At 43.1% G+C, this 25683-nt stretch overlaps 1 protein-coding gene across 2 annotated transcripts; it reads left to right on the top strand.

Annotated features, from left to right (window-relative positions):
• Nucleotides 1-981: 981 nt before the first annotated feature.
• On the top strand, nt 982-24561 carry fhip1b (FHF complex subunit HOOK interacting protein 1B). 2 transcript variants are annotated; one of them, XM_070975530.1, is made up of 12 exons: nt 982-1307; nt 4712-5214; nt 7564-7968; nt 8949-9179; nt 12925-13170; nt 13550-13717; nt 14360-14439; nt 15087-15256; nt 15615-17012; nt 17960-18138; nt 20419-20581; nt 20914-24561. In XM_070975530.1, the coding sequence occupies exons 2-12, from the start codon at nt 5086-5088 to the stop codon at nt 21222-21224; spliced, it is 3480 nt and encodes a 1159-aa protein (XP_070831631.1). In that variant the 5' UTR covers nt 982-1307; nt 4712-5085; the 3' UTR covers nt 21225-24561. The 2 variants fall into 2 exon arrangements, with proteins under 2 accessions (XP_070831631.1, XP_070831632.1); XM_070975531.1 differs by lacking the exons at nt 17960-18138; nt 20419-20581; nt 20914-24561 and adding an exon at nt 17420-17750.
• The last annotated feature ends 1122 nt before the right edge of the window (nt 24562-25683 follow it).

The raw sequence follows: 25683 nt of genomic DNA, 5'->3' as shown, positions 1-25683 counted from the left end.
TTACTTTAAAGCTGTCAAGTTCAAAAAGGTATTTCTCAAACTGTTCACATGGCCAAATACTAGGCAAGCATTCTATCTCTATTTGACAACACCTGGTCTCTGCATTGTTCAGACTCCTGGAGCAGTAGGCCACAGGTTTCCCCATGCTGCTGCATGAGAGTGCAGAGTGGTTGTGCTGCTGTGGAGAACTCTGGGATCAACTTGGCCACGTTGTTGACCATTCCAAGAAACCACAAGAAACCCTATTGTGGTGTATTTTAGTGCCTGTCTTACCGAATTGTGTGTCTTATTTGTCCTTTCGTCTGGAATCAATAGGTCACATGACATGGAAGCTTTTAACGAAAAAAAAAAAACAAAAACAAAAAAAACAAACAAACTGCCGATCAATAAATACGTCATGGATGGGATGTGTCTTATTTGTCCAGTGTAGTAATAATATCTGATATGGATTTTGAGTCAGTAAGTCACGTGGCATGGAACCGTCGAATATCCCACTTCACCTCAGTGTTTCCACGTGCTGAACGACAGATGATGCGCTGTCCGATCTGGCACTTCGACGCACTTGCCGAACAGTGTGTACTCTAATCCTGCCATCTCGCTTAAGTGTATCTGACTTTCATTTCTGTCTTTCATATTTCCTCACAACATGAAGAATAGAATAAATAGCAAACGAAGCGAAAGGGTAACCCCCCCCCCCCCCCCCCCCAATAAATAAATAAATAAATAAATAAATAAATAAATAAATAAAATAAAATAAAATAATTATGTCATGGAGAAGAATGATGCTCAGTCATCACGAGTCTGTTTCAACACTGATTAGCCATTTTACCTTAAGTTTGTATTATTCCACACTCCACACTTGTCAGTGCTGGTGTGGACGTGGGTCTCACCGCTCGCTCACTCACTCTGTTTGGCCCACTCACGCGGTCATGGCGCCGGGCGGAGCGCCGTCGCTGTGGGTGTGAGTCACAGGAGACGTGTGGGAGGAGTTAAAGTAAGATGGCTGCGGGAAGGAGAAGAGTGTTTGAGAAATCATCAATTGGGATGTTTATCTGTCGCTAGCAGGATGCACAGCAGCCCGAATGAAGGAGTGGTTAATGTGTCAGCCTCCCCGGCTCGGTGTAGTCTAGCTTGCCTGTTGTCTCCGGGTTTCCTGCGCGCTGCTCGCGCGTTCACTGCTCTGACATTGTGGAATTCATTAGCAGCTCGTCGTTAGCAGCCAGCGCTAACTTACGAGCAACCGCTAGCAGGTATCTGTGGAAAACAGCACCCCACAACAACTGCTGAGAAGCCGACAAATATCCAAGGTAAGTCACTTCTGAATGACCTAACACGAACGTCAGCTTGTCGAATTAACCATACACACGGCTGACATTTCTAAGCTAGCTAATTACCTTTGCAGCATCAACTAGCTTGCTACATCATCTCGCCATTAACTTGCATTGATTGTTGTTTTCCGGTGGACCCTCACGTAAGACGCTTCCGTTGGCTAATACAAGATCTGGCGCAGGATGCCGACTTCTAGATGAGGTGGAAAGACCAAATGCTATAAGGATAGTATGAATAAGTCATGCAGCGTAAAGACAAGGCCGTGCTGTTTTGTGGTTGAAGTCAAGAGCTAACGTTAGGTGCGCGAACAATCTGTCAGACCCAAAACACTGCAGTGATTGATGCCTGACTTTACATGATGTGATCTGTGAAGGTACTTTATTAAATTAGTGGATATTGTTCTCAGGCAAACTCAATCACGGGAAGTGCTTCGGCAATCATCTTTAGTCTGTCATCTGTGGCAAAAACACTCTATTCTTCAACGATCTGTAACCTGAAATACACCAAGAATTGATCACACCGGTTCTACAGGTACCGCGGTGGTGGCCAAATTTTGTGGTGTGTGTTTTACGATCAGCTGTGCCACTGACTTAGAAATGTACATTAGGTGAACGGTGAGATATTGGCTCTTCTCTGCTGCAGCTGTCGTTCAGATCTTGATCTAGATTTGTGTCACCTTCGTCCCATCTGTGCTATGAACGCTCACTGACTCTGCCAGTGCAGACGTAGAGGGGATCAGTGAAGTTACACAGCAGAAGCAGACAGGGACAGGAGTAGAAATGTGAGGAATGTGAAGGAGAGAATTTGCTGAGACGTTGGAGCTCAGCCTGCTTTCACACCTGTGTACACCTGGACGGTTCCTGCAGAAAACAGGTGTGGCTGTCGGGCAGTTCACTGTAGGAAGTTGGAAGCAGGCCTTTCTTTGCTTTGACTTCTGAGAGTGTGTTTTGGCCTGTAGACTTTGTGGCGTGAGATTGTAACAGCCGAAGTGAGCTGTGGTGACATGTGTTTAATCACTAACCTTTGACAAACTCTCCTGTCTTTATGAAGGCAGCCCCCCTTTAGTGGAATCTGCAGTTGAACCTTGAACTCATTTTATGGGTGGTTTTTTTTTTATGATTTCTGTGTGACCTGGAAATAAAACACACTTTGGATTTCCGCGTGTGGCATTTGTTTTTGCACAATTGCATTTGTGGTGAATCATAAGCTCAGACACTCTTATTTTCAGCCTGTTATTTGCAGATGCAGATGTGTCTGTTTTAGTCTTTCATGTCTGGATATGGATTCATTCAGTGCATTTAAAGAAAAGATAGAATTTTCTCTGAGCAACATGAGTATCATTAACTTGGAGTCACCAGCTCAAGGCTGGTGAATCATTAAAAAAGGGTTGCTGTTACATTTTCCCTGCCTTCTTTTCACTGCCGTTTGTGTGTAGATGTTCAACAGCTGCTGTATGGAAAAATTCAATAAGGAAAAGCCCGGAGTCTTATCGATTTAGTGAAGTCGAGTCAGGTGTCGTCAAATCTGTTACTTGTGTCTGACCCAAGTCCAAATCATGTGACTTTCATACATATCACGTGGCCTCAAATAATAACAAATACATTTGTTATCTACTTCACAGTTTTTATAAATCTACACTTCCTTAATAACAGTATGGCGCTGAACTAATTAATCTGTTGAACCTCCCTGGATCAGACAGAGGGTCTTATGATGGATCTTTCAGTCAAACACTTGAGATGAAAGCAAACTTTCACAGAAATAGGTTCACAGCTTCACTCACCCCTGCGTGTGACATTAACTTTGAACCCAGTGCATTACAGTGAAATCAGGCTTCTCCAGCAGACAGCTGACTCTGATACCTGGGTTTCTCTGAAAGGAATATGCCAAGCAGAATCCTTTAAGCATCAAATAGCTGCTGGATTCACAAGAGTTACCATTGATTGCAATGGCAACACAGAGTCCCAACAAAAAAAGACATCAAAACCACTCTTGCAACATAATCCACTTGTCTGCTGTTGATCCATCTGTTCAGTCATTTCCAAATAATCCTCACAATAAATTACTAAATACACTACTTTCAGCAGATATTTTTTTAGGGATCCAATAGCCTTACATGGAAGTAGGTTTTTCTTTTTTAGCTTTCTTGACTATGAATCACTTTCAGGTGTGAAGTATATGATAGATTTCTAACAGTATGTTTCTGTAATTTGTAATCCATTTAAAAAATCTTGTGGACATACTGTTGAAGAAATCCAGCTAGTGCCAAATGTTGATAGTAACCCTATTACTTAAATCCATGTCAGCTCTTAGAAAGAAGGCCCTTTCAGACAGAATATGATTTGAGCTCAGCGGTTCATCTAAAGGTTGGTTGAAGCAGGACCAGCAGTTGTGAGTGTGCAGCCATATTTTTGTTTGAAATAGTTAATGCTTGTGTTTAAGTTAAGCTTTCATTGAAGAAAAGCATACATCTCATGCTTTTATAAGCTGTAATGATTCGCCTGTCGTTAACGTGGCTGATGATTGAAGCAAGAAAATGTGTTGAAATGTGCTTTCATAGTCCAGGACAGACAGTTACTCCTGTGTTAAGCAGAAGGTGGACTGGCTGGAGCTTTTCCACAGAAGGACTGAATGGTTTCCCTGGTAACAACATACTGTAGAGGCTGACTTGTGTTTGTTTTCGGAAAGCACACTGAAAACACAGACGCTCTTCAGCACAAATGATATTTTTCTGAATTAATCAGTGTTTGATAGGGTCAGAAGGCCAGACAATGCATTCTAACAGAGATATAGCGGTTTACGCTGAGGGAGCTGTCACTGTAATATGTCTGTCTGTATCATTTCATGCTATGTCGTAAATGACAGAGTAGGGCTGCTTTATGGAAATACTGGATTATATTTTCTGCATCAGTGCGATTAAGTGTCTTGGTTTGATTTTTCCAGATATTTACACATTTAATTCACTGGATTAGCTGAACAAACCTTCTGTCTGGATCTTTTATCATCATTAGGTTTTGAGAAAAGCTACGATTTCACAGTGTGTATTTTGATATTGTGATGATGAAATTTGAAGCACGCTGTTTGCATGTTTCCCTCCGGCTGACGTGAAAAATACACTTTCAGAATATTAGTGACGTGGTTGTCTTCAGATGCTTTTAATCGTAGGATAAAACACAGCTCTGGTTCAGACGAATCCAGATTCTGATCCACATCATCATTATAAATACTATTGCATTTTATTTTCATAGCCAATCTCAGGGAAAAATGCTTTTGGACAAATATTGTATATTTCTATTTTGGGAGATATTTGTGAAAATGTGTTCCAGATTGTGTTTGCAGGTGTGCGTGCTGATGTGTGTGTTGTTTTTGTTGTTTGTTCACACAGCGCAGAGTGCCCGTCCTGACTGGCTATGGAGTGGTGTTGGCTTCAGACTGGATGACAGGGTCTACAGGGAGGACAGGGTCACACAGATTCTAAAGCAGCAGCGGGCTTCTCCTCGCCGCACACTGACTGGCAGTGACAGCGCGTTTGCAGCTGACCTCCTTCCCTTCCTTCTCTCTGTTCGGATACACTCTCCCTCCCCTTTCTGACCCTCCTCTCCCCCTTCTCCTCCTCCTTTCCACATCATCTTTTCTCTTTCTTCCCTCTCTAATTTCTCTTTGCCTTCTGTTGCATCGATACTCTGACCTTTTTACTGGGACACCTTCTTTCGTCTTAAAATTCTTGTGACCTTTGACCTGCCTCTTGCTGGGTCCAGTATGAGCTGGCTGAGCAGGCTGAACCCACGGGGTCCTGGGAGTCGGTCGGGCCGGAGTGCCGCCCCCTCCAGCCCCTGCACCGCTGACCCGGAGACCTGCCTCATGGTGTTTGAGAACCACTGGAGACAGGTGAGCATGAGACACACCTCTTCTCTTGAATCTTGATGAAATCACATGTTATATTAAGTACACTTTGTGTCCTCAGCCTGCTGTTTTTTAAAACATGGATATTAGTTTTTCTGAATATCATTTTACTCACAAACTTTATAGCTGAAATATGGAGACACACCATCTCTGCTGTACTGGCATTTACTATAAGCTGTATAGAGCAACCATGCAGGCCATCAGAAAGGTTTTTAAACAAAAACTATTATCCAAACCACTTATTCAGAAGGACTTACTGTAATTGTGTGGTCCTGCAGTAGAACATGATGTAATCACCCATGTCTCCCTTCAAAATAAGTGCTTTGGATTATGTCAAACTGGGCATGTTTTGAATGGAAATACATTACTCAACTACTTTGTTTTAAAGCTGTTGCCACCAACATTGCTGCATCCCCAGAGTGCAGGGAATTGAGTTAACTTTTCATGAGTGGTAGAAATAATGACCAGAAGAAGCGAATCAAACAGAAACCCAGAGGATTTCAAACTGCGGGGAGTAGCTCCCCAGGGAGAGTTGTCCACTTCTCGCTCCTTCTTCTCTGAGTCGTAACTCATTCCAATATGAGCACACAGACACGAGGACTTCTGACGATATCATTATCTGTGATGTTATGGCAAATTAACATCCAAAAATCCTCTTAGAATAGAAAAAAAAGAAGTTTTCAGCCGTATCAAAATAGTCCTGTCATAGTTGTCTGTACATTCATGGTTATATTCCAGTGTGTTTTGGGTACTGCTCTAACTACTGTATTATTTTGAACAATCATTTAGCCTATTTAATGTCAGCTGGTGACTTTTTCACGTTGCTAGTTTTCTCCCACTAACAGTCCAATCCAGATTTTCAGTTTACATTTTTAGAAAAAAGAAAGGGCAGATAATCCTTGTTCCATGTTTGAGAAGGTAGAAGCAGTCACTGCTTTTGCTTGATGAATGACTTCATTTAGTAATTATTTGAACAGTTTTTTTCTGAATAAAGGAATTTTCCATTGGTAAACTAATTTGTTAATCATTTCAGCCTTGAAGCTGTTACACCCCTCATGACTACAGTGATTCACAATGGTTGAGGAAATATTTGCATGTTTTGTTTGGTTAGTGTTGAGCGGCACACACTGAACATGAATGTCACTTTGCACTAACAGTAAACGACAGTGAGACCGGTTAGAATTTCAAGCCTCTTTCTTTGTTTTAATGAATGATTTTCTGTCTAGACTCCAAGTGTGAATGTTCACACGATCACTTTGCAGTACCAGCGCTGTCAGTCTCCTTAAGCACTGTGGCTGGATTATGTCCAATCACTGGCTGAAAGTTTTATAGGTTACAGAGCCTTGCCTCTGCCTGACTGAGGCAACACAAGACTGAGTGATGTTTATTGGTCTGTTGTCGTAGGTGTTTATAGGTGGATGTTCTTGTAACATATCCACAAGTTTTCCTGCATGCAGCTACAAGATTCCTAGTTCTGTACTTAACATCCATGTTTGGGGGGGGGGGGGGAAACTGGAGCACCCTGTCAGAAAAATATATGTTTTCATAGTTTTTCAAAGCAGGTTAGAGATACACGTCTCTATTAGTTACATGTAAATGGATGTGAGAACATAAGAGATAACAAGTGGCTTTGTGGGACTGTGTGTGTATATTCAGCCGATTGGTTCCCAGCATAGTTTGTCATTGGGCTCTGGCCTCCAGCTCGTACATTTACAACACACTTCAAGCTGCTAAAGCACAAAGAAGCACATCTCTTATCTGAACAAGCTGCTCTCTGATCTGCAAATTCATCATTGTTGAAGTCATGACGGGTAGACTTCTTGATAAATGTTGTGAAACCTCTCCCCATTTGTGCAGTTCTGTATTTCCTTACCCCACCATTTCAATAAATTACACAGAATCATTTCTCCATTACTGATCTATAGTTAGATGATAGTTGACTCTGAATCATTATCACTAACAGCTGTAGTGTCACGTGACTGTCATTTTTGTATCTATTAATTGCTCCACATTGCATTATGGGAATAAAATGGCAGTGACGGTGAACCACAGACAATACCCTGCAATTGAGCAAGCAAGATGGAATTCAGCAGTCATTCATTTTGTTATTTATACTTGTGCTTTTCCAACTGTGACACGTCAAATTGTCAAGATTGATGAATTTAAACAGTCTAATCACCCTGAATTCAAAATCAGCTCAGAACTGAATTGAAACGGAAATTCTAACTGCAGTGCCCGTTAGAGGTAACAATTTTCTTATTACTTTTAATCTCCTCACAGAAAAACTAATTTAAAGACTTAAACAGTACACTAAAACACTCTCTCATTATTCAGGTCTCTTGGGTGTTGGAGCAGCACGAGCCTTCGTCCTCCAGTGATGACCTGACGGCAGTGAGGAATCACACCGACCAGATGTTATGTCTGCTGGCAGAGGAGCGGCCCGCTGAGAGCTCAGAGGGTGGCGCCAGCGTGCCACCCATGGGCCCCATACTGGAGCTCGTGGTCACCGAGAATATTCTGGAGTGCCTGGTTCAGTGGCATCTCCGCCGCGGCCTGGACCCAGACAGCCAGGGGGCGCTGCTCAAGCTGTTTGAGATGCTCATCGGCCAGTCGCAGCAGCCTCTGCTGCAGCACACGGCCGTCCTCCACCCCCTGCTGAGGCTACTGGGAGCATGCGCCGATCCAGAACTTGGTTGTCCTTCAGCGCTAGAAAACAGCCTGGTACTGCTGCTGAATCAGGTACATCACCTACAGACTATATACTTATACACATACCCACTATGTTAACCACCGTGAGACAGATGTTTTAGTCTTGACAGTCGGAATGGAGCAGATGTTGAACGACTGAAGTAGAGCAGATGAGAGTCATGTTGCTAGGAAACTCCAGAAAGTCTAGGAGGACTCTTTATGAGGAAGTTTGTGCTGCAGAGGAGTCCTTGCTAAATTAGCTGCAATGTGCATGTAAAAGGCAAAAGGAAAGAAAATGCTAAATTTAGATGAAATGGTGGATTGGTCGTGAGCTGTATCTGAGCTCTGCAGTTGACTGTCCCTGTTCCAGTCCTAAAAGTCCAACTTGTTTAAAGTAATTTTTATGAGGATGGAAAGCAGCCACTGGATCAGAAGGCAAACTATTAGAATGATTAAGCCACACACACTGCGTTTTTATCTGCTGGCTGTCAACGCTAAGTCACCCAGACTGGAATAGACTCGGTCCAACTTGGAATGATCAGAGACGTGACATCCAAAAAATTCGAATTTGGCTCAAGAATTTGTTGTCTTTCCAACTAACTTTATGGTTTCCCTGGCTGATAAGTTTGAAACTGGAAGCTTCGCTAAAATCAGGAGAAAGTGTTCAAAAAGTGTCTGAACGTTCGCCTGTCCTGCTTGTATCTCTAATTTGATGACATGGTGGCCATGGAAAGGGTCGTTTCACATTAAAATCATATAACAGGACACCTCAAGAGTTACGTTGCGTTCACAGTTTGTGCAGGAGGCACAAACAGCACACTGCAGGTATCCATGATGGATGATGATTTGAAGACAGCTCTTCTTTTTGTCTGTAAAGTGGCCTTGTGTAACACCTGTTTTTGATGTTACCTATAAAAAGCTACCTAGAAATGATAAGTGTTCTCTTGCCTCTGCATTGGATATGACTTTTCATCACTATTTTGGACAATACTAGGTCTATATTTGATAGTAACGCTGTAAATCTCCACCAGGTCTGTGTGTCCATGGCCCGCCAGCCTGTGGTTCTAGAGATGCTGTTTCGGGCGGCGCCGGCTCAGCAGGGCTCCACCAATCTGCTGATCTTCTCCCTCCTCGTGCCATTCATCCACCGGGACGGAGCCATCGGACAGCAGGCCCGAGACGCGCTGCTGCTGGTTATGGCGGCCTCAGCTAGCCACGAGGCTGTGGCACGTTACATCGCTGAGAACTCCTACTTCTGCCCGGTGAGTGATGGTGCTGATGACAGCTCTGTTGTCATAGAAATTGATGTATTTAAAGAGAGGATGTGGCTACCAGTAATGCAGGTTTTCTTCCTGTCCTGAGGTTTCCTACATTTTATTTATGTGCTCAGGTTTTTTGGGGGACTTTTGTCAGTTGAAACTGTTGCTTTGTGGGTCTGACAGTTGAGACATTTTATGTGATGCTGGGCTTTACAAAAAGCTGGACTGGACTTAGTTATTTCCTGGAACTTAGTTATAAATTTTGTAGTTTATCAAGTTGGTGTCTGAAGTTGAAAGAAAGTTAAAAGATAATTCTGTTAAAACATGGCCACAGAAAATACTTGTTTCTGACTGGTATCAAAGTCAGACATTGGTTTACCTCAAACTTACTGTGGTTCAGGTCAGCAGTTAAATCAAACCGCAGTTAACCTTAGCAGCACTGCTGACGCTCCATACCACATTAGCAGCTACGCTAGATTGTGAACTAACCTTGCCACGGTCTAGACTCTTTGCAAACCTTTGGATGATGATTTACAGAGGCATGAAAATGTTTGGCCATGCTTGGTCCAAATTTCTGTTGTGAATAGCTCAAGGAGTGACAGATAACCTAATTTCAAAAGGCGTAACAATGAAGCATTTTCTTCAACATTTTAAGCGAGATTACTGTGTTATTTAGAAAAGGCCAGGTGATGCAAATTTCACAGCTTTAACAATAATCTGACCCCTCAAACCTTGGGCTCCTCTAAGCTGCAGAGCCCTCTGAAATGTAAAATAAGGAGTAGAAAGCTATAGGAAGATAACGAGTGAATGGTTTTGCAGTTGCCTCTACATTCCCCCAACCTAAACATTATCAACAGTCTGTGGATAGACCTCAGAGGCAGCGCATGCAAGACGACTGAAGAATCTCACAGACCTAGAAGCTTTTTGCAGGAAGAATGGGCCAAAATCCCCCAAACAACAACTGAAAGACTCAAAAAAACCTTTACAAGCTGTGGTATTTGCCATTGGAGGTGTTTCTACGTGCTGATCATGCAGGGTGCTCAAACTTCTGCTTCTGAATCTTTTCCTTTTTTGTCATTTTGAAACTGTTAAAGATGAAAAGAAAAAAGTGATCTTGATCAAGATATTAAAGAGATGTGTTGTCTTTGACTTGACGGGTCATTTTTTTCTCACTTCACAATAACAGAAATCTTGACCAGACTTCTGCATGTTACTGTAAGAGTTTCAGTTTGTCAGTGTATCATAAAGGACTCCACCAGGTCCATTATTTTATTCAGGAGGACACATTGAAGGAAATGCTGCTGCTCCACCATCTGTTGTGGAGTTTGTTGTCCAAGTTTTAAAAGCCAGGACAGCTTGTCATATATTATTGCTGCCGTATTGCTTTTGGTATTGATATATATGTTTTTCTGCCTTTATTGCTCTTTGGTGAAGCCACAGCATGTGGTTCATAGCTGAACCCGTTATAAGAGCAGAATCAAACTTTCATTGAACCCTGTTAGAAAGTCCTCGAGGCAGAACATCTTACTCTTATCGACTCATATTCAAGTATTCATTAATGATATTGTTAAATTTTTAATACTCACGACGGGTTTGATGGTTTATTAACATCCTCAATATCCTGTCAGGTTTTCAGTTTCCATCCTCAATGTAAATCCCACTGAGCTTCTTTCAAAGGGAAATATCTGGAAATATGCTACTCATCTCTTCCTCTGCTTTTACTCTATGTTTTATGGTCTACAACATCTTTTATTTCACTCCAAGCTTTAAGCTGATTTAACTGTACATTCCCCTGCACTATTATGTGTATAATATAAAGCAGCACTGCATTAGTTAATTTTGGCGCCATCTGTGTTGTACACACACAGGAATATAACCTGTTCTTTAATGATGTGATAGTTGAAGACATCTTATAATCCTGCAGTCCTGCCTTGCTTTCAACACTGCTGTTGAGAAAGAGAGGTGTGTGTGTGTTGCTTAATTCTGATGCATCAATGATGGTGTGTGATAATGGAGGGGGAAGGACATGACTATGCACTCTGACAGACCATTCATCCTTATCTACATCCTCTCAGCTCTGTCTTAACTTGGAGGCCTTCCTGTAGACATCTTAAAAAATAACCACCTCAGCCAAAATCACATGATAAAGATAAGAAAAACAGATGAAATGAAAATCCTCCTTTATTTTGCTGCTTTACACAAATCAATGTCTGAACTGCCCGGCTGGATAATCATTAAATTTAACTGAATCTAAACCACATGATGGAGTACAGCACCTCATGTAGCACACACGTGTGTTTCAACATATTCTCACTGTAAATGATAAAAATGATTGAAGACTGCAGGAAGACCAAGCAGCTCTGTCTGTATTGTTGTAGTTTCTTCCAGCTGCCACTAGGTGTTCCTAAAGAGCCACATTTTGCTTATTGCACCTAAATAAATAAATAAATAAATGAGCGCGTACTCCCCCTCTTGATTTGATTCTGACATGGTGTGACATGGTGTGGCAAAGGTGTGCGTGCTGACATTTGACAGTCAAGATCATCCTTCTAAATTCAGTCTTGACAGCCAGAATGTGATCACAAGTTACAGCAGTGGAACGACATTTTAGCTTCAAAACTGCATAATGAGAGTGAACGTGCTGCGACATCAGTGTGTCTGTATACCACGTAGTTTAATGCTGTGGTCAGTACTGTTATCTTTTCCTCTGCTGGTTCACTCTGGTGTTAAAGAGCTGCCTCAGCTATTTTCCGCTCATCCTCCTTCCAGCAGCTTCAGTCTGACCTACTTGCAAGCTAGAGGGACCAGTGGAGGTGGCATCAAGGACCAAATGCTCCTCTCTGCCAGTCTCACTATTCTCAGCCTGTGTAATCTCCCACATTCTAATCAGCTTTGTTTGATGTTTTTGGATGGAGCAATAGCTTCTTAGATAGTTGGAAGCCACTGTTTACTGTGGTTACGCTGTGTTCATTACACACTTCTCTTTTTTTCCCATCCTGAAGTGTCAACGCATTGCTCTCTTTACATTCGTTTAGATTAATGAATTGTTTGCTTTTGCTTAGTCGGGTGAACAGGTCCAGCTTTCTGCATCATATGTTTTTGATCCAGCAAGCAAAAATGCACAGTTTCATAGACAGCATCAACTCTTGTCAAAACACTAAGTTACATGAAGGCTTTTACCTCAATGGTGAAATGATGTTTGTACCCACTGGGAATTATTTGTTGTACCTATCTGTAGAGTCATTGGTGGTGTTAAATCAGGAGAACACAAGTTTTATGTGTCAGCATGACATGTCTGGGACTAAAAAAGGGAAGCTAAGGTAGGATTACTCTCCAGACCATAGGACCTATTACAAGTTATTTTATGTAACTTGCTGTTACTTTGATTAGTCATCAATCTACTAAAATGTCAGAAAATTATAAAAAAAATGTCTATCACAAAGTCCATAGTGACATGTTAAAATGGCTTTCTTTGTCAGAACAACAGGCCAAAACGAAGCCTGTAGTCTGTTATCAAAAAAGGTGCTAATTCATTATCCATAAATCTACTAATCAACTGATCAACTTATTATTTTGGTTCTTGTTTGGTATTCAGAGTTTTTATTGTTACAAAGTCGTTGCAAAAAAACCCCTATGCTTTAGGGATACACACAGATTTTTACCTGCGAACTGTCCATCACTTCAGTCACCTCCTGACCCACCGGGGCTGTCAGCTGTCTTATCTTGAAGTGTCTCTGTCTCCTCTCAGGTGTTGGCGACGGGCCTCAGCGCTCTCTACTCCTCTCTGCCCAGGAAGATTGAGGTCCGCGGAGATGACTGGCACGCCCTGCGACGGGAGGACTGGATGGGCGTGTCATCGCTCGTGCTCTTCATGAACTCGCTGGAGTTCTGCAACGCTGTGGTGCAGGTTGCTCATCCCCTGGTCCGCTCCCAGCTCCTGGACTACCTCCACAATGGCTTCCTTGTCCCTGTCATTGGCCCTGCGCTGCATAAGGTAGAAAAGGGATGGGTGGCAGAAACAAGATCACAGACCTCCCTGTCGCCAGTTTACATTGGAGTTTTATGTTAGAAAGTAGTTCCTAAGGCTTTCAGCTCCACAAACTCTGCATGGCATGAGTTACTGGAGGGCATTTTTTATTGTGTGTGTGAATTGAATTAGTAGAAGACTTTGAACAATTGCGTGCACTGATTTTTTTCCTGGACTTTCTTCAAAAGATGAGGCACAGTGTGAGTCAAAGCAAAAAAATTACCAGTAGAAAATGTCTCACTGCCTGTTTTTAATCTTAGACTTGATCTTATTCCGAGGACACTTGTCACGCTGCCCCCTTTTGCAGCGTCGATGCAAATTTTTGTGTGTATGTGTGTGTTTGTAGTCATCGGTGGATGAGATGATTGCCAGCACCGCCTACCTGGATCTTTTCCTGCGCAGTGTGTCGGAGACTTCGCTCCTCAAAACCTTCCTGCGCTTCATCCTGCTGCATCGTCACGATAACGACACTATCCTGGACACACTGCTCACACGCATCAGCAGCAATTCGAGGGTATAAAAATATGTGTGTTTGTGTGATAGAGCCTCAAGGCCCGTATGTGAACTCAGATGTGTGGGTGGTGAGTGGGCTGAGAGCAAAAGCTGACTGAAAGTGACTCCTGCAGAATACAGAAGTATCGTGTTGCACATTGTTTGTAGTTGGTAAAACAATCCCCAGTGAAGTTCCTTCCAAATAAATACATTTCAGTTACTCCGAGACAGTGGTGTTATTTAGGAAAAAGAAACTGGATGTCATCACTTCAGTGTGTTGTCTTTGTTGTAGTTCAAACATCATTTCAGACAGTAACAATGGAAACAGAACAAAGTAAAGAAAGTAAAGATTTAGGCTTTAAAGGAAAGCTGTGGTTGACAACGGTCCTATTTGCTTACATTTTATTTTGGCGGTACCACTGAACACAAGTTTCCCATGTGTCCTGGAAAGTTGTTTTCATCACTGAGACAAAGCTGGAAAATGAGAGGAAAATTAAATATGTCAGATTTTCATATATTTATGATTGGTGCAAAATTACAAAAATAAGTTATTTAAAAAATGTTCAGATTTTTTATGAGATTACATAGAAACTGGCATTATCTCTCCGGATAATAACTAACTGGTTTCCTTCTGGTTTCCTGTGTGTGTGTGTGTGTGTTGCAGCTCTGCATGGTATCATTGAGCCTCTTCAGGACTCTTCTCTCTCTTAACTGTGAAGACGTCATGCTGCAGCTCGTTCTCAGGTATGTCCGCACACTTCAGCGTGTCCCCCAAGTGTTATATTTTGAATAGGCTCATTTAATATGCAAAATACACGCTCACTCAGATTAACTGAAAATGTGTGTCCTCCTTTCAGAACCCTGAAAAATTGAAGGGGATGGTTTTCTTTCCCTCTGTCCTCAAAAAGTCACCAATAGAGAACATACTGTGCCCACATTTTAAATGAATTCGTAAGCTGGTGGGAATTTCCAAGGCCAGTTTTACCTTTGAAGTTCTGTCATCAGGACTGAAACAGTGACTTTGTACTTGGTGTTTTATCACCAGGATGATTGAGAATTACATGTTAAAACTAAAGGTTGCAACTGCAGCTTTGGCCAGCTGGCATGTCACAGCAATATGGAGTAGCCAACCTTTCTGATGAGGATGCAGTGTTGAAAATGGTTGACACAGTCTGCTAAGGTTTCCAAATAATAATGTTTCAGCCTGAACAGGGATTAACTCTGTAAATCCAGATTAAACATTTTGTTTGTGTGTGTGTGTGTGTGTGTGTGTGTGTGTGTGTGTGTGTGTGTGTGTGTGTGTGTGTGTGTGTGTGTGTGTGTGTGTGTGTGTGTGTGTGTGTGTGTGTGTGTGTGTGTGTGTGTGTGTGTGTCTCGGGGGTTTGCTCCAGGTATCTGCTGCCCTGTACACATGTAATGCTGAGTCAGCGTCGCGCTATCAGGGAGACTGACTTGTACGGAAAGTCAGCGGACAAGTTCCTGTCACTGATTCCAGAGTGCTGCCGGCTCAATGCAGCGTCCTCTGCTGAGCGGGACGAGGACAGTGCATTCTGGGGCAAAGGTGAGCAACGAACCCCTGAGGTAGAGGGACAATTCACACTTACAGCTGTGCTTGTAAATGTGAAGTGAGCAGCTATGGACATATGAAGACTATTCTTTAATTTTTGTCATATATTGGGGGGGGGATAGCTGTTTTTCTAAACAATAACTGTCACATCGTACTCCATGCATTAGGCATAGACTGACAATGGTGAAGTAATTGCAATGAATGGAGCTGAATTTACAGGTTGTGGCTGCTGTGTTCAGTGAGGGAGGCGCAGCCTGAGTGTTAGCAGAAGGCTACTACATTTGATCTGACGTGAACTTACCAGTGGTGTTAGAAAGCTAACCAATTGTGTCTGTATTTTGCCTTCGCACAGTACTGAACAGTCCCAGCACAGAGTCTCCAGCCCCACCCAGACCCAGCACTCCATCTCGCTTAGCCTTCTTCATGCGCCAACAGAGCAGTGGGGGTGGATCAGGAGGCGGGGGTCCCTCTACCCCCACCAGCATGGAGCCGCTGCAGTCGGGTCCTTCTAGCTCCCACCCCCTGTCCCCTGACAGCCCGATGCATCAGCAGCAGGCTCACACAGAGTGTCTGGACTGGGATTCGGGTTACCTGGAGTACCTCAAAGACGCCAGGAGGGGCATCGAGTTTTGCTCCTGGGCCTGCCGCGACTGGTCGGCACCCTATGATGGAGAAAACCCATCCCCGACCACAGTCCCTCCACCGCCACCTCCCCCTACTTCCAACCCCTCCATGGCAATGTTCCCTGAGCACTTCTCTTTCCAGCAGGGAGGAAGCAGCAACACTCCTCCAGGACAGCAGAGGGCAGCCATAGTGGCGGCAGCACGATCCGAGTGGAGCAGCTCAGAGCGGGACAGCGGAGAGTGGGACGTTACCATTGGCAAAAACAATTGCATCAGCCTCACACCGCGCTCCAAGAAACGCAGTCTGCAGAGAGAGGAGCTCCTGCCAAAGCCTGTACCTCGACTCATCCCCTCCTCCTCGTCTTCTGCCACCCCTTTATTGACCTCTCACCCCGCCTCATCCCCAGCTCCTCACGTTCCAACGTCTGCCATCACTGTTAGCTACCAGGCCATGTATAACGGAACAATGGGGCAGGGGGACGGGTGCTCAGACAATCGGGACAGAGGACTGGAGGTAAAGAAAGTGAAGAGAGACTTGGGGGAGCAGCAGTATTTGGATGAAAACGCAAATCAAAATGGATCCCTTGTCACCTGTCCCTCCCAAAGCTGCACTGCTCTCCCACAGTCCATGTTTAGCAACAGTGAAATGAGCGATGCAGAATCTCTTTGCTCAAACCAGATTCCTCCTCAGAGCTCCATCACCCAGCCAACGTCTGACACCAGACTGCTGACCGACGACACCTCAAATCCACACAGTTCATCCTCAGATCTTCCAGAAGGTAACCAGACGCAACAATCTGTAGAGAGTCTTATCCAGGAGCTGCTGGAGCAGGCGCCAGGAGAACCACAGCTCCCCGGAGACTCCAACGGCCAGGGCATCAGCATCGAGGCCTTCACACAGGAGCTGAAGGAGCTGGAGGACCGGGTGAAGGAGCGCAGCAGAGCAGCATGCCAGCAGGAGGAAACGTCCAGGGAGTCCCTATCTGCTGAGCAGCAGGAAGAGGAACAGCAGCTGTCCTCGGCCCTCGAGGGGAAGCTGACAGGAGACACAAAGGGAGAAGGGTCTATGGTGGGCCTATGTAGTCCTGTCCGACCCCTAAATCAGCCGGCCTCTCAGCCATACACAGGTGAGACTTGCTTTGTTAATGTCACTGTTAAAAATGGGAAGACTTTATTGGCTGTATTGTTGTTGTTTACGCTTACTTATACTGAATGAGGTCACACTAAGGAGCGATATTTAATTACAATTGTAGTGGTGTGTGTCTGTCTTTCTATTTGTTACATATCTATGTACACAGTCCAGGATCCAATACAAGGAGCTCACAGAAGATGACGGCACAGTACACAGCGTTCGTCACTCTCAGTGCCTCCAATGACTGATTCTAAACCAATTACATGTGATACAATTCTGCTGCAATTAGAATGTGATATGTTTACTTAGGTTCAGATTGGATGGTTACTTTGGATAACCTTTTGCTATTTTTTTGCTAAAATGCTGCTGACTGGCTGCTGTTCACCTCACTTCCTGGATCAGTCTCATCCTTCTGAATTTGGTATTTTCAATAAAGCTGTACAGGCGGATGTCCTCGATGATAACAAATCACCACATGGCTTCAGTTTAGGGGCCAGTTGGAACTAGCATTAGCTGCTAACGCTAGTATTACCTGCCTCGGGCTAACTGCTTCTTTTGGTAACTTTGCTATCAGCGCCCTCTAAAACAAGTAGTTGGTGCCACACGCAGATTTTTATCACACTGCTGCATGATTTGAAGACTGCTCATGCAAGGCAGCGTTATCCAGAGTAGTCTGCTGGCTTCATGCTTTGCCTGCACTTCTTTGTAAAAACCTTTCTTTACAGTCCTGAATTCAGAAGGCACAGATTTAGAGTTTAATTGTCTCCATTTCATCTCTACGAGCTGTTAAAGCACCACACTGCCTGTTATTCAGTCTCCTCCACAACGTCAAATATTTAAAAAAGCTCTCTAATTTCATCTGTAGTTTGTTCATATGCAGCTGAGCTGAAGTTGTGTCTTGTATCTTTCCATTCAGTGATCTGTCAGCTGTTCTCTGTGCAGGTCCATTCATGGTGGTCCTGTTTGCCAAGCTGGAGAACATGCTCCAAAACTCGCTGTACGTCAACATCTTGCTCACGGGCATCGTGGCCCAGCTGGCCTGCTATCCTCAGCCCCTCCTACGCTCCTTCCTGCTCAACACCAACATGGTCTTCCAGCCCAGCGTCAAGTCACTCATCCAGGTAAACTGCACAATGCAAAACTTTTCACTAATTGGCCATGAATGCTTTCCGTATTCTCAGCTGAACTGAACACGTCTAAACCAGGTTCTCGTTGGAAACTGGAGAAACGAGTTTCTGTATTTATACTTGAAATGATGACAGTTTTTAGTGTCCTGTTTTTAGGCATCGTTGTCCACTTCCAGCCCACCTCACTTCTGTGCAAGCTTCTCTTCCAAACGCATCAGGCCCACAATGCGTTTGCATGGCGTCTCTTTTCCGCAGTCCTTTTCTGTCCATATTCTAAGATCACGACAAGAAAAGGGAAGCAATGTAAAACTAGTTGGATTTTGTAAAATAAAGTTATTTATTTGCATGGAACTTGGATAATTGACACATATAAAGTCAAAATTCAAATAAATAAATATAATGAAAATAAAATACGAGGGACATCTAACTGCGAAGAACTAACTGTTCTTAGTGTTTCTAAATAAGGGACTTCTGCGGTTATGTCTCTCAGTAGTAAAGACTGGGCCAGACACAGTCTCAAGGTCTCAGCATCTATTAGGATGAAACGGTAACAAGAGGCTCAAAGGAAAGCTGCTCACATGAATGCAGATACATAATGTGGTCTTTATTTTTTTGTAAAGAAATCATTTTTCTTTGTTATTGTGGTTCTATAAATGTAATTTATCGTGCTGTTAGATTGCTGCTAGAACCGCCCTGTCAATACAGGTGTGTACCTCCCTTTGTGTGCAGCAAGCAGGGAGAGCAAACAGCTTTTGACTGCTTTGAAAATGCCGCTCTTGAAAGGCGAGATTACAACAAATATGGATAGAAACGGAAAATATTTTGTGACATAAAAACATGGCAATCTTAGAACAGGATCTCTCCGTTTTTCAATAAATTTTGTCTTTTGGACTTCACAAAACTCTGGAGTTATTGGAAATTGGATCAGACAAGTCAGAAACAGCCCCCTACAAATACTGTAGTACTAATAATATTACGAATGAAGCTTCAAACTCTGGTACAGCCCTGCGTAGCACTTGGTTAAAGGTATCCTGTGGAGCTTTTGACCACTTGTAGCACCATGCAGCAGTGTTTTCACTGGTGGGCCCCTGTTTGTTTTTATCATGCCCATTTGTAGTGTAGTACACTCCTGCCATCAGTTTCACTCTGGAAAAGGTTTTCTATATTTTTCTGCATCCATCTTCCCTGTATCCTGACAAGTCTCCCAGTCCCTGTCACAGAAAACACTCTCACAGCATCATGCTCTGCCACCAAGGTGTTTGACTGTAGGGATGGTATTAATGAGGTGATGCTCAGTGCCTGTTTCCTCCACACACACTGTTGGGAATCGTGGCCACACAGTTCCTTTGTTGTTTCATCAGACCATAGGATTTGCAGGTGCCTTTTAGCAAACTCCCAGCAGGCTGTCGTGTGCCTTTTAAAGAGGAATGACTTCTGGCTGGTCATTCAACCATTACGGTCTGATTGGTGGAGTGCTGCGCTGATAGTTGTCCCTCTGGAAAGTTCATCCATCTCCACAGAGGAACTCAGGATCTCCATCATAGTGGCGTCTTTGTTCCCTGTCTGACTGAGGCCCCTCAGGCCTGGTTGCTCAGTTTGGTTCAGTGTCCAGATCTGATTTGACTGCTGCTGGTTCTAAACTTGTTCCATTTGATAATGATGGAGGCTGTCCTGCTCAAGGGCATTTTCAATGCAGCAGAATCTTTTTTGTATCCTTTCTCAGTCCTGTGCTGTGACACAGTCCTGTGTGGCAGGTCTACAGACAGTTCTGTCAACCTCTTGGCTTTTTTTTCATGCTGACGTACACAGTCACCTGTGAGACCTTATCTAGACAGGTGTGTCAGTATGGCACAGGTGGACAAAACACTCCAGATGTCTGTTTTTGCTTTCTGTTGTATTGTGTGCAGACTTATGAGGGAAGAATGAATTGAATCACTGATATGATAAGTCTAAAACATGACATGTAGAAAACTGGAAAGGGTGTGAAAACTTTCTTTATGTACGGTATGAATGAGCCCGTGGCCTTTTCTCTGGCTTCACACTCAAAGCCTCATGGTATTGGTAATATTTGTATTAAGTAGAGTGCATGACTCACAATACTGTGGATTGTGATCAGCCTTGCATCCTCTAGGGGCTGCTGATTTGTATCATCCACTGTTTCAGAAACCTTATAGTCTAAAGTGAAAGTTACAGACTAAGTAATCAATAAAAACAAGCCAGCTGCTTTTCAAGATCGATCAAAACTCAAAGAGTTTTTTTCATGACTCACTTCAGGTTCTAGGTTCTGTGAAGAACCGCATCGAAGCGTTTGCAGCCTCCCATGAGGACTTCCCAGCCATGCTGAAGAAAGCCCAGCAGTACCTGGTGGCCCGAGGCAAAGTGGACTGGACTGACTCGCCTGCGGCAGTTCCTCCCCTGCGGCGCTCTGATTCACTCGGTGAGGATGGAAACAAGAGAGCCTGCATTTCCACATACAGCACTGTGTGCGCGTGTGGCATACTATATGTTTCTCATATATAATCTAATTATTTCCACACAAAGAAAATTCTAAAATGATATATCTCTATTATTTAGTCTTAAATCTTTACTGCAGGCAGGTTTATTTATACAGCAGCATTCATACTCTTGAGTAAGCGCTTTACACACAGTTTAACTTTGAATTGAAAACAGAAGAATTATCGACAATTTACATTTAAAAAAAAAGTCATTTCAGGTCACACGTCCTTGTTGTCAGTATCATGACTAAAATTTAGTGTCTTCTTGTTCCAGTGAAGAGTCGTAAGCCATCTCTCGGAGACCTGATTCTTCGTCACACCAACAGCCCGACCCGGGCTCGACACGCCGCTCAGCTTGCCCTCGCACATGTACGGGATGGCGGCCAATCGCTGCACAGCGCTCTGTTCAGGGGCGGCGGAGGCGGAGGGGCCTCCGGACTGGAGAAGCAAGCCGAGGCACTGAGAGTGAAGAACGCCGTGTACTGTGCCGTCATCTTCTGTGAGTTCCTTAAGGAGCTGGCTGCCCTGGCTCAAGAGCACGCCGTCACTCTGCCTTTCCCCCACAGCCAGGGGGCAGAGGAATAGACAATGAAATCAAACTTAGCCTCCATTTCTCTTTGTAAAAAGAGTTCCATAGGACTCTCCCATCACCACAGACAGACTGCAGCACTGAGACTTTTCTGTCACTGAAGTGGGTCGTCTGCAGTGACACAAACACAAAGCAAGATGAAAACAGTGGCGTTTTTGTACCAAAATCATTATAGGATCCCTATAGGACTGGAAGAATTTCCCTCATCTGTAAACAATACGATATTGTGCATATCATGTATTATATTTACATTCTATACACAGAAAATCTTGGTAGATGCTTGAGATTTGGGAGCTTGTACATACACATACCAAGTCATGGTATAATGAGACACAGTAAAGCCACAGATAAAAGAACTGGGTGCACATATTGGTGCTAGTCAATCCTCTTTATCTTTTAAGTTGAAAGGGTGCTTTCAGGCAGCACAGAGGAGGAGAAGGTTTTGTCCTCGACGCAGTAATGACAAACACCAAATATTGCTTGGCAGGAAAACACTGAAAGTGTAGGCTGGTCAATCAACAAAGTGATCCCGTCAGCTCTGGCCACCCCTGCTCGACAAGCTCATCTTTGCTGTCGTCGCAGGGCTTTTTGTTCCTCCGTCAAGGACTGGCCAATAATGGAGGCTCACAGAAACATCAAGTGTTCCTACCAACATCTCAAGTGTCTGTTTTATTTTTAAAAGGCTGCACTAGTCATCAGTTAACGAGATGAAACTGGAACACAGGTGAGTGCCACTTTCTCTGCTGTGAATCAGCACGACCGCCACAGATGTACTGGAAAACTTTGGATGACGCCATTTTTAAAAAAAACATTTTGTTTGAAACATGTTTGGTTTTTTTTTTTGCATTTGCACCATTTTCTAGACATATCAGCAACATGCGCGAGCAGGCGCGCCTGCCGTTTGTGTGTGAGTTTGTTTGAACGAATGACATCATGTGATGCCACCTCTTCAGGCTATCAGTAAGCCAATCACCTGTTGCCACGAAAAGAGGCTGTGGGCTTGAGAAGACAGCACTGCTTTACAGTTCATACCTTTTGTCTGACGTTTAGTCTTTGTAAAAGACCTGAGAGTCTGCAAGAAGGGAAGGAGTTTTATTTCAAGGGAGCGTTGGTGCCATTTCCGTTTGCTTTGTACTGACAGTTGAAAAAGGTCCTCGTGAGGCATTCGCTGACTTTCCTTTAAGCAGGTCTTTGTGAGCTGTGAGCTAAAGATGAAGCTTGTAAGAAGCGATCTCCATTTCAGTTATTCCGTTTTTGTTTAAGCTTCAATGTTGTGTCGCTCTGGAGTGAGACAGTCCAAACTGAACATACAACTTGTTCAACTTGGAACTTAACATGCTGCTACTTTTGAACACTAACTCCCATTTTTATTAGTGTGATAGCTTCTATCTCTCATGTCATTGGTACCAAGTATAAATGTGTGCATGTGAGGGTGTGGAGGAGTCAGTGCCAGTGTTGTGATCGGCATTTAATTTATTTCCTTGTGTCTGGGTTTGAATGAAGTCGCAGCCACACAGTGTTAAAAGCTTTCAACAAGACAAAATGATCTTTCAACTTTCTTGATTTTTCCTCAGCATGAAGCAACCTGATGAAGCGCTGAATCATTGTCAGGAGTTTGTTTTGTGAGATGGTCATTCTTTAGTTTACAGGTCTGTAATTTCTTTATGTTTTTCTCGTAGTTAAATGATGAGACGGTTATTAAGAACTTCAGAACCTGTAAAAAGAAGCATTACCTCCATGACTGCGATCTGTTTAAAGCAGTCCATCTAATTTGGTGTTTTCTGCACATACTAGCCTTTCTCTCTCAACTTTTAACAGTAGAGAAAGCTCCTGCCATCGTCCTGCAAAGTCTTAACCTCTGAAACTGAAAACCACCATGTTTTGACGACTGTTCCATCTTTCTCAACTTGTCGAAGCCATAGTTTGTAAATGTAGGACTTCATTACTGCTGTAACTCACTTTTCTACCGAATTTCTAGACACATTTCGTAACACGCCACAGTTTGCTTTTTAAACACCATAGTTAAGAGTCTCTGCATGCCAATTAAGGCCAGGTTTCTAATTAAATGATAAGTAAGTAGTGTAGAGTAAGTTTTCTTTGGTTTGTGCAATAGGGCTGAGGTTAAATTAGCTTCCATGCAGTACTGTAGGGTTTAGTTATTAGTAAGTCATCCTGGTGCCTGCAGAGATCAGCCACTGCAACGAGAACACATTTCACACTGAATGTTTCCTCTCGGCTAATTAAATTGGTAGAGAAATCACTTCTGTATTTTACCCACTGCCATCTGTCCGTCCATCTGTTCACCTAGTCTGCTGTACGTCTGTGTGTAACGTTTCCCTTGCACAGGAAAAAAAAAAAAGGCCAGAGGGTCTCATTCCTCACCAGGTTCCTCTACTTTTACACTCAAGATTGTCTTTTTTAACTAAACTATTTTTACAAACCGTTCTATTAAAGGTGGGTTTTGAGCATGATGCTAAATGGTCAACTTCTCCGTACTGTCAATCACTTCGTCAGTTGTAACGTAGCAGTTTCACTCAGTCGTCTGTATTTCTGTGATGCATTCATGGACACCAAAGACAGTACCTGAAACTCCCAGTGTCTCTGTTTAAGCAATCGTAGACAGTTTCACGGTGCACAAGCTGAACTCAGTCATAAACTAAATGTTGCTTTCAAATAACCCCATGAAGAAAGGTGCCAGTGCCTAATGTAATGCAGTAACAGTAAACGTTCCACGGCCAAATATGAGGACAAACATGATAAAATTGTACTCACCTAGTTTATAAGTGCTACAACACAGGTGATACAACCCGGATTCCAAAAAAGTTGGATGTTGTTGGAAATGAAAAAAAAAAAAAATAGAATGCAGTCAAAACGATAAAGGTTTTACAAAGTGTTTATGCATTAATCTCCTTTATCCAATCATGTGTTCACAAAGTGGTGAACCTCGCTCCATCCCTGGTTGTGAACGACTGAGTCTTTCCAGGATGCCCCTTTCATACCCAATCATGATACTATCACCTGTTACCAATCAACCTGTTTACCTGTGGAATGTTCCAAACAGGTGTTGTTGGAGGATTCCACATCTTTCCCAGTCTTTAGTTGCTCCATCAAGTTCAGAATAAGCCAATATTTACAAAAATCAATGAGCCTGATGAGGTCAAACATTAAATATATTGTCTTTGGACTGTTTTCAACTGAGTATATGTCAAAAAAGGACAGCAGCCCAGCATTTTTGGAATCGGGGTTATTGATTCAATCGCCAAATTTATGAAGATCTGAATTAAAAAGGTGAAGGTTGTTGGACAGGGCAAGGTGTGTTTTTGAGATTCTGTTTTTTTTTTTTTTTTTTTTTTTAATAGAATAAAATAAATAAAAGGGAAGCTGCTCACAAACCTTGAGTGGCAAAACTGAAATTGTTGGCATTGGTCCTCTGAGACTCAAATGTTCTTATTAGGGACTGTAGCCCATGTGCACCTGCCTTCATCACCTTCATCACCCGCAGTCATTTTTCACTGCTTACTGTTTGTATTTTTATTTTGTTCAATATTGTATTTCATTTTTAAGAATACAAAGACGTAGATATGACAAAGTTTGTAACGGGGTGCTTTTATAAGGGATTATTTCCCACCGTGGACTTCAGACCTGAGTTGTCAGATGACAGACCGTGACCATAGATTAGTTTAGCACAGCGCTGAGTCTGACAGCCAGACTCAAGGCTGCATGCTTACTGTGATGGATTTCCTAGCTTTATGGAAGTTGTTTTTCATACTGCACAAGAATGAACTGCAGCAGGCGGCTTCTTGTGCCGGTAGAACAGTGAGCCCCCCAAACTGTTCAGACACCAGTCGGGATTGTGGACAGGGGGACGACCTGTTTGAAACACACAGTATTGATTTTAAGTTCTTTTATTTTGGCTTTTGACAGCAGCTGCACGGCTCAATGCTGAAGCCAGCGCAGAAATGTCTCTGACTGCAGTTCCACCAGAAGCTGTCAGCAGAAAAAAATCTTCTGGTAATGAAGCCACAGAGGAAACCTAATGGTTCTGTCTATTTACTGATGCATCAAAAAGCATCCAGTCTTAGTTTGTGAATGTTGGCTTGATAAACAGGCATCTCGGCCGTGGTGGCTGCACTTTCCTTGTTTCACCTCAGATAGACTCAGTTTATTACTTGATTTGATTTTCTGTTAACTGACAAAGAAGGTGATGAGCGGTGGACCCAAAGCTAAGCTTCAGAAAGTGTCTATTGGCACAGATTCTTTTTTTTGTTTTCAGTTTCAGACAGATGTACTTGAACACAACATTTCAGAGCATGTTATCTTTAAGGTTACACACAAACACACTGCGAACAGCAGGCGTTCAGCTGTTGGATTCATGGCACAGCCTCTTGTTTCAGGTGCGTTATGATTAGCCGTTCTATCACCCCAACACAACGCAAAGTGGGTAAAAAATCAACA

This window comes from Chaetodon trifascialis, chromosome 12 (assembly GCF_039877785.1).
Source record: "Chaetodon trifascialis isolate fChaTrf1 chromosome 12, fChaTrf1.hap1, whole genome shotgun sequence".
In the NCBI taxonomy this organism is placed as follows: domain Eukaryota; kingdom Metazoa; phylum Chordata; class Actinopteri; order Chaetodontiformes; family Chaetodontidae; genus Chaetodon; species Chaetodon trifascialis.
The sequence above is the reverse complement of the archived record's forward strand: the minus strand, read 5'-3'. Positions and strand labels throughout refer to the sequence as shown.

Excerpts from the sequence above, each read along its gene's own strand:
- fhip1b (XM_070975530.1), top strand. The coding sequence starts at position 5,086 with ATGAGCTGGCTGAGCAGGCTGAACCCACGGGGTCCTGGGAGTCGGTCG. Across the intron at positions 7,969-8,948 it reads TGGTACTGCTGCTGAATCAG|GTCTGTGTGTCCATGGCCCG; the intron begins GTACATCACCTA and ends AATCTCCACCAG. Across the intron at positions 14,440-15,086 it reads ATGCTGCAGCTCGTTCTCAG|GTATCTGCTGCCCTGTACAC; the intron begins GTATGTCCGCAC and ends GGTTTGCTCCAG.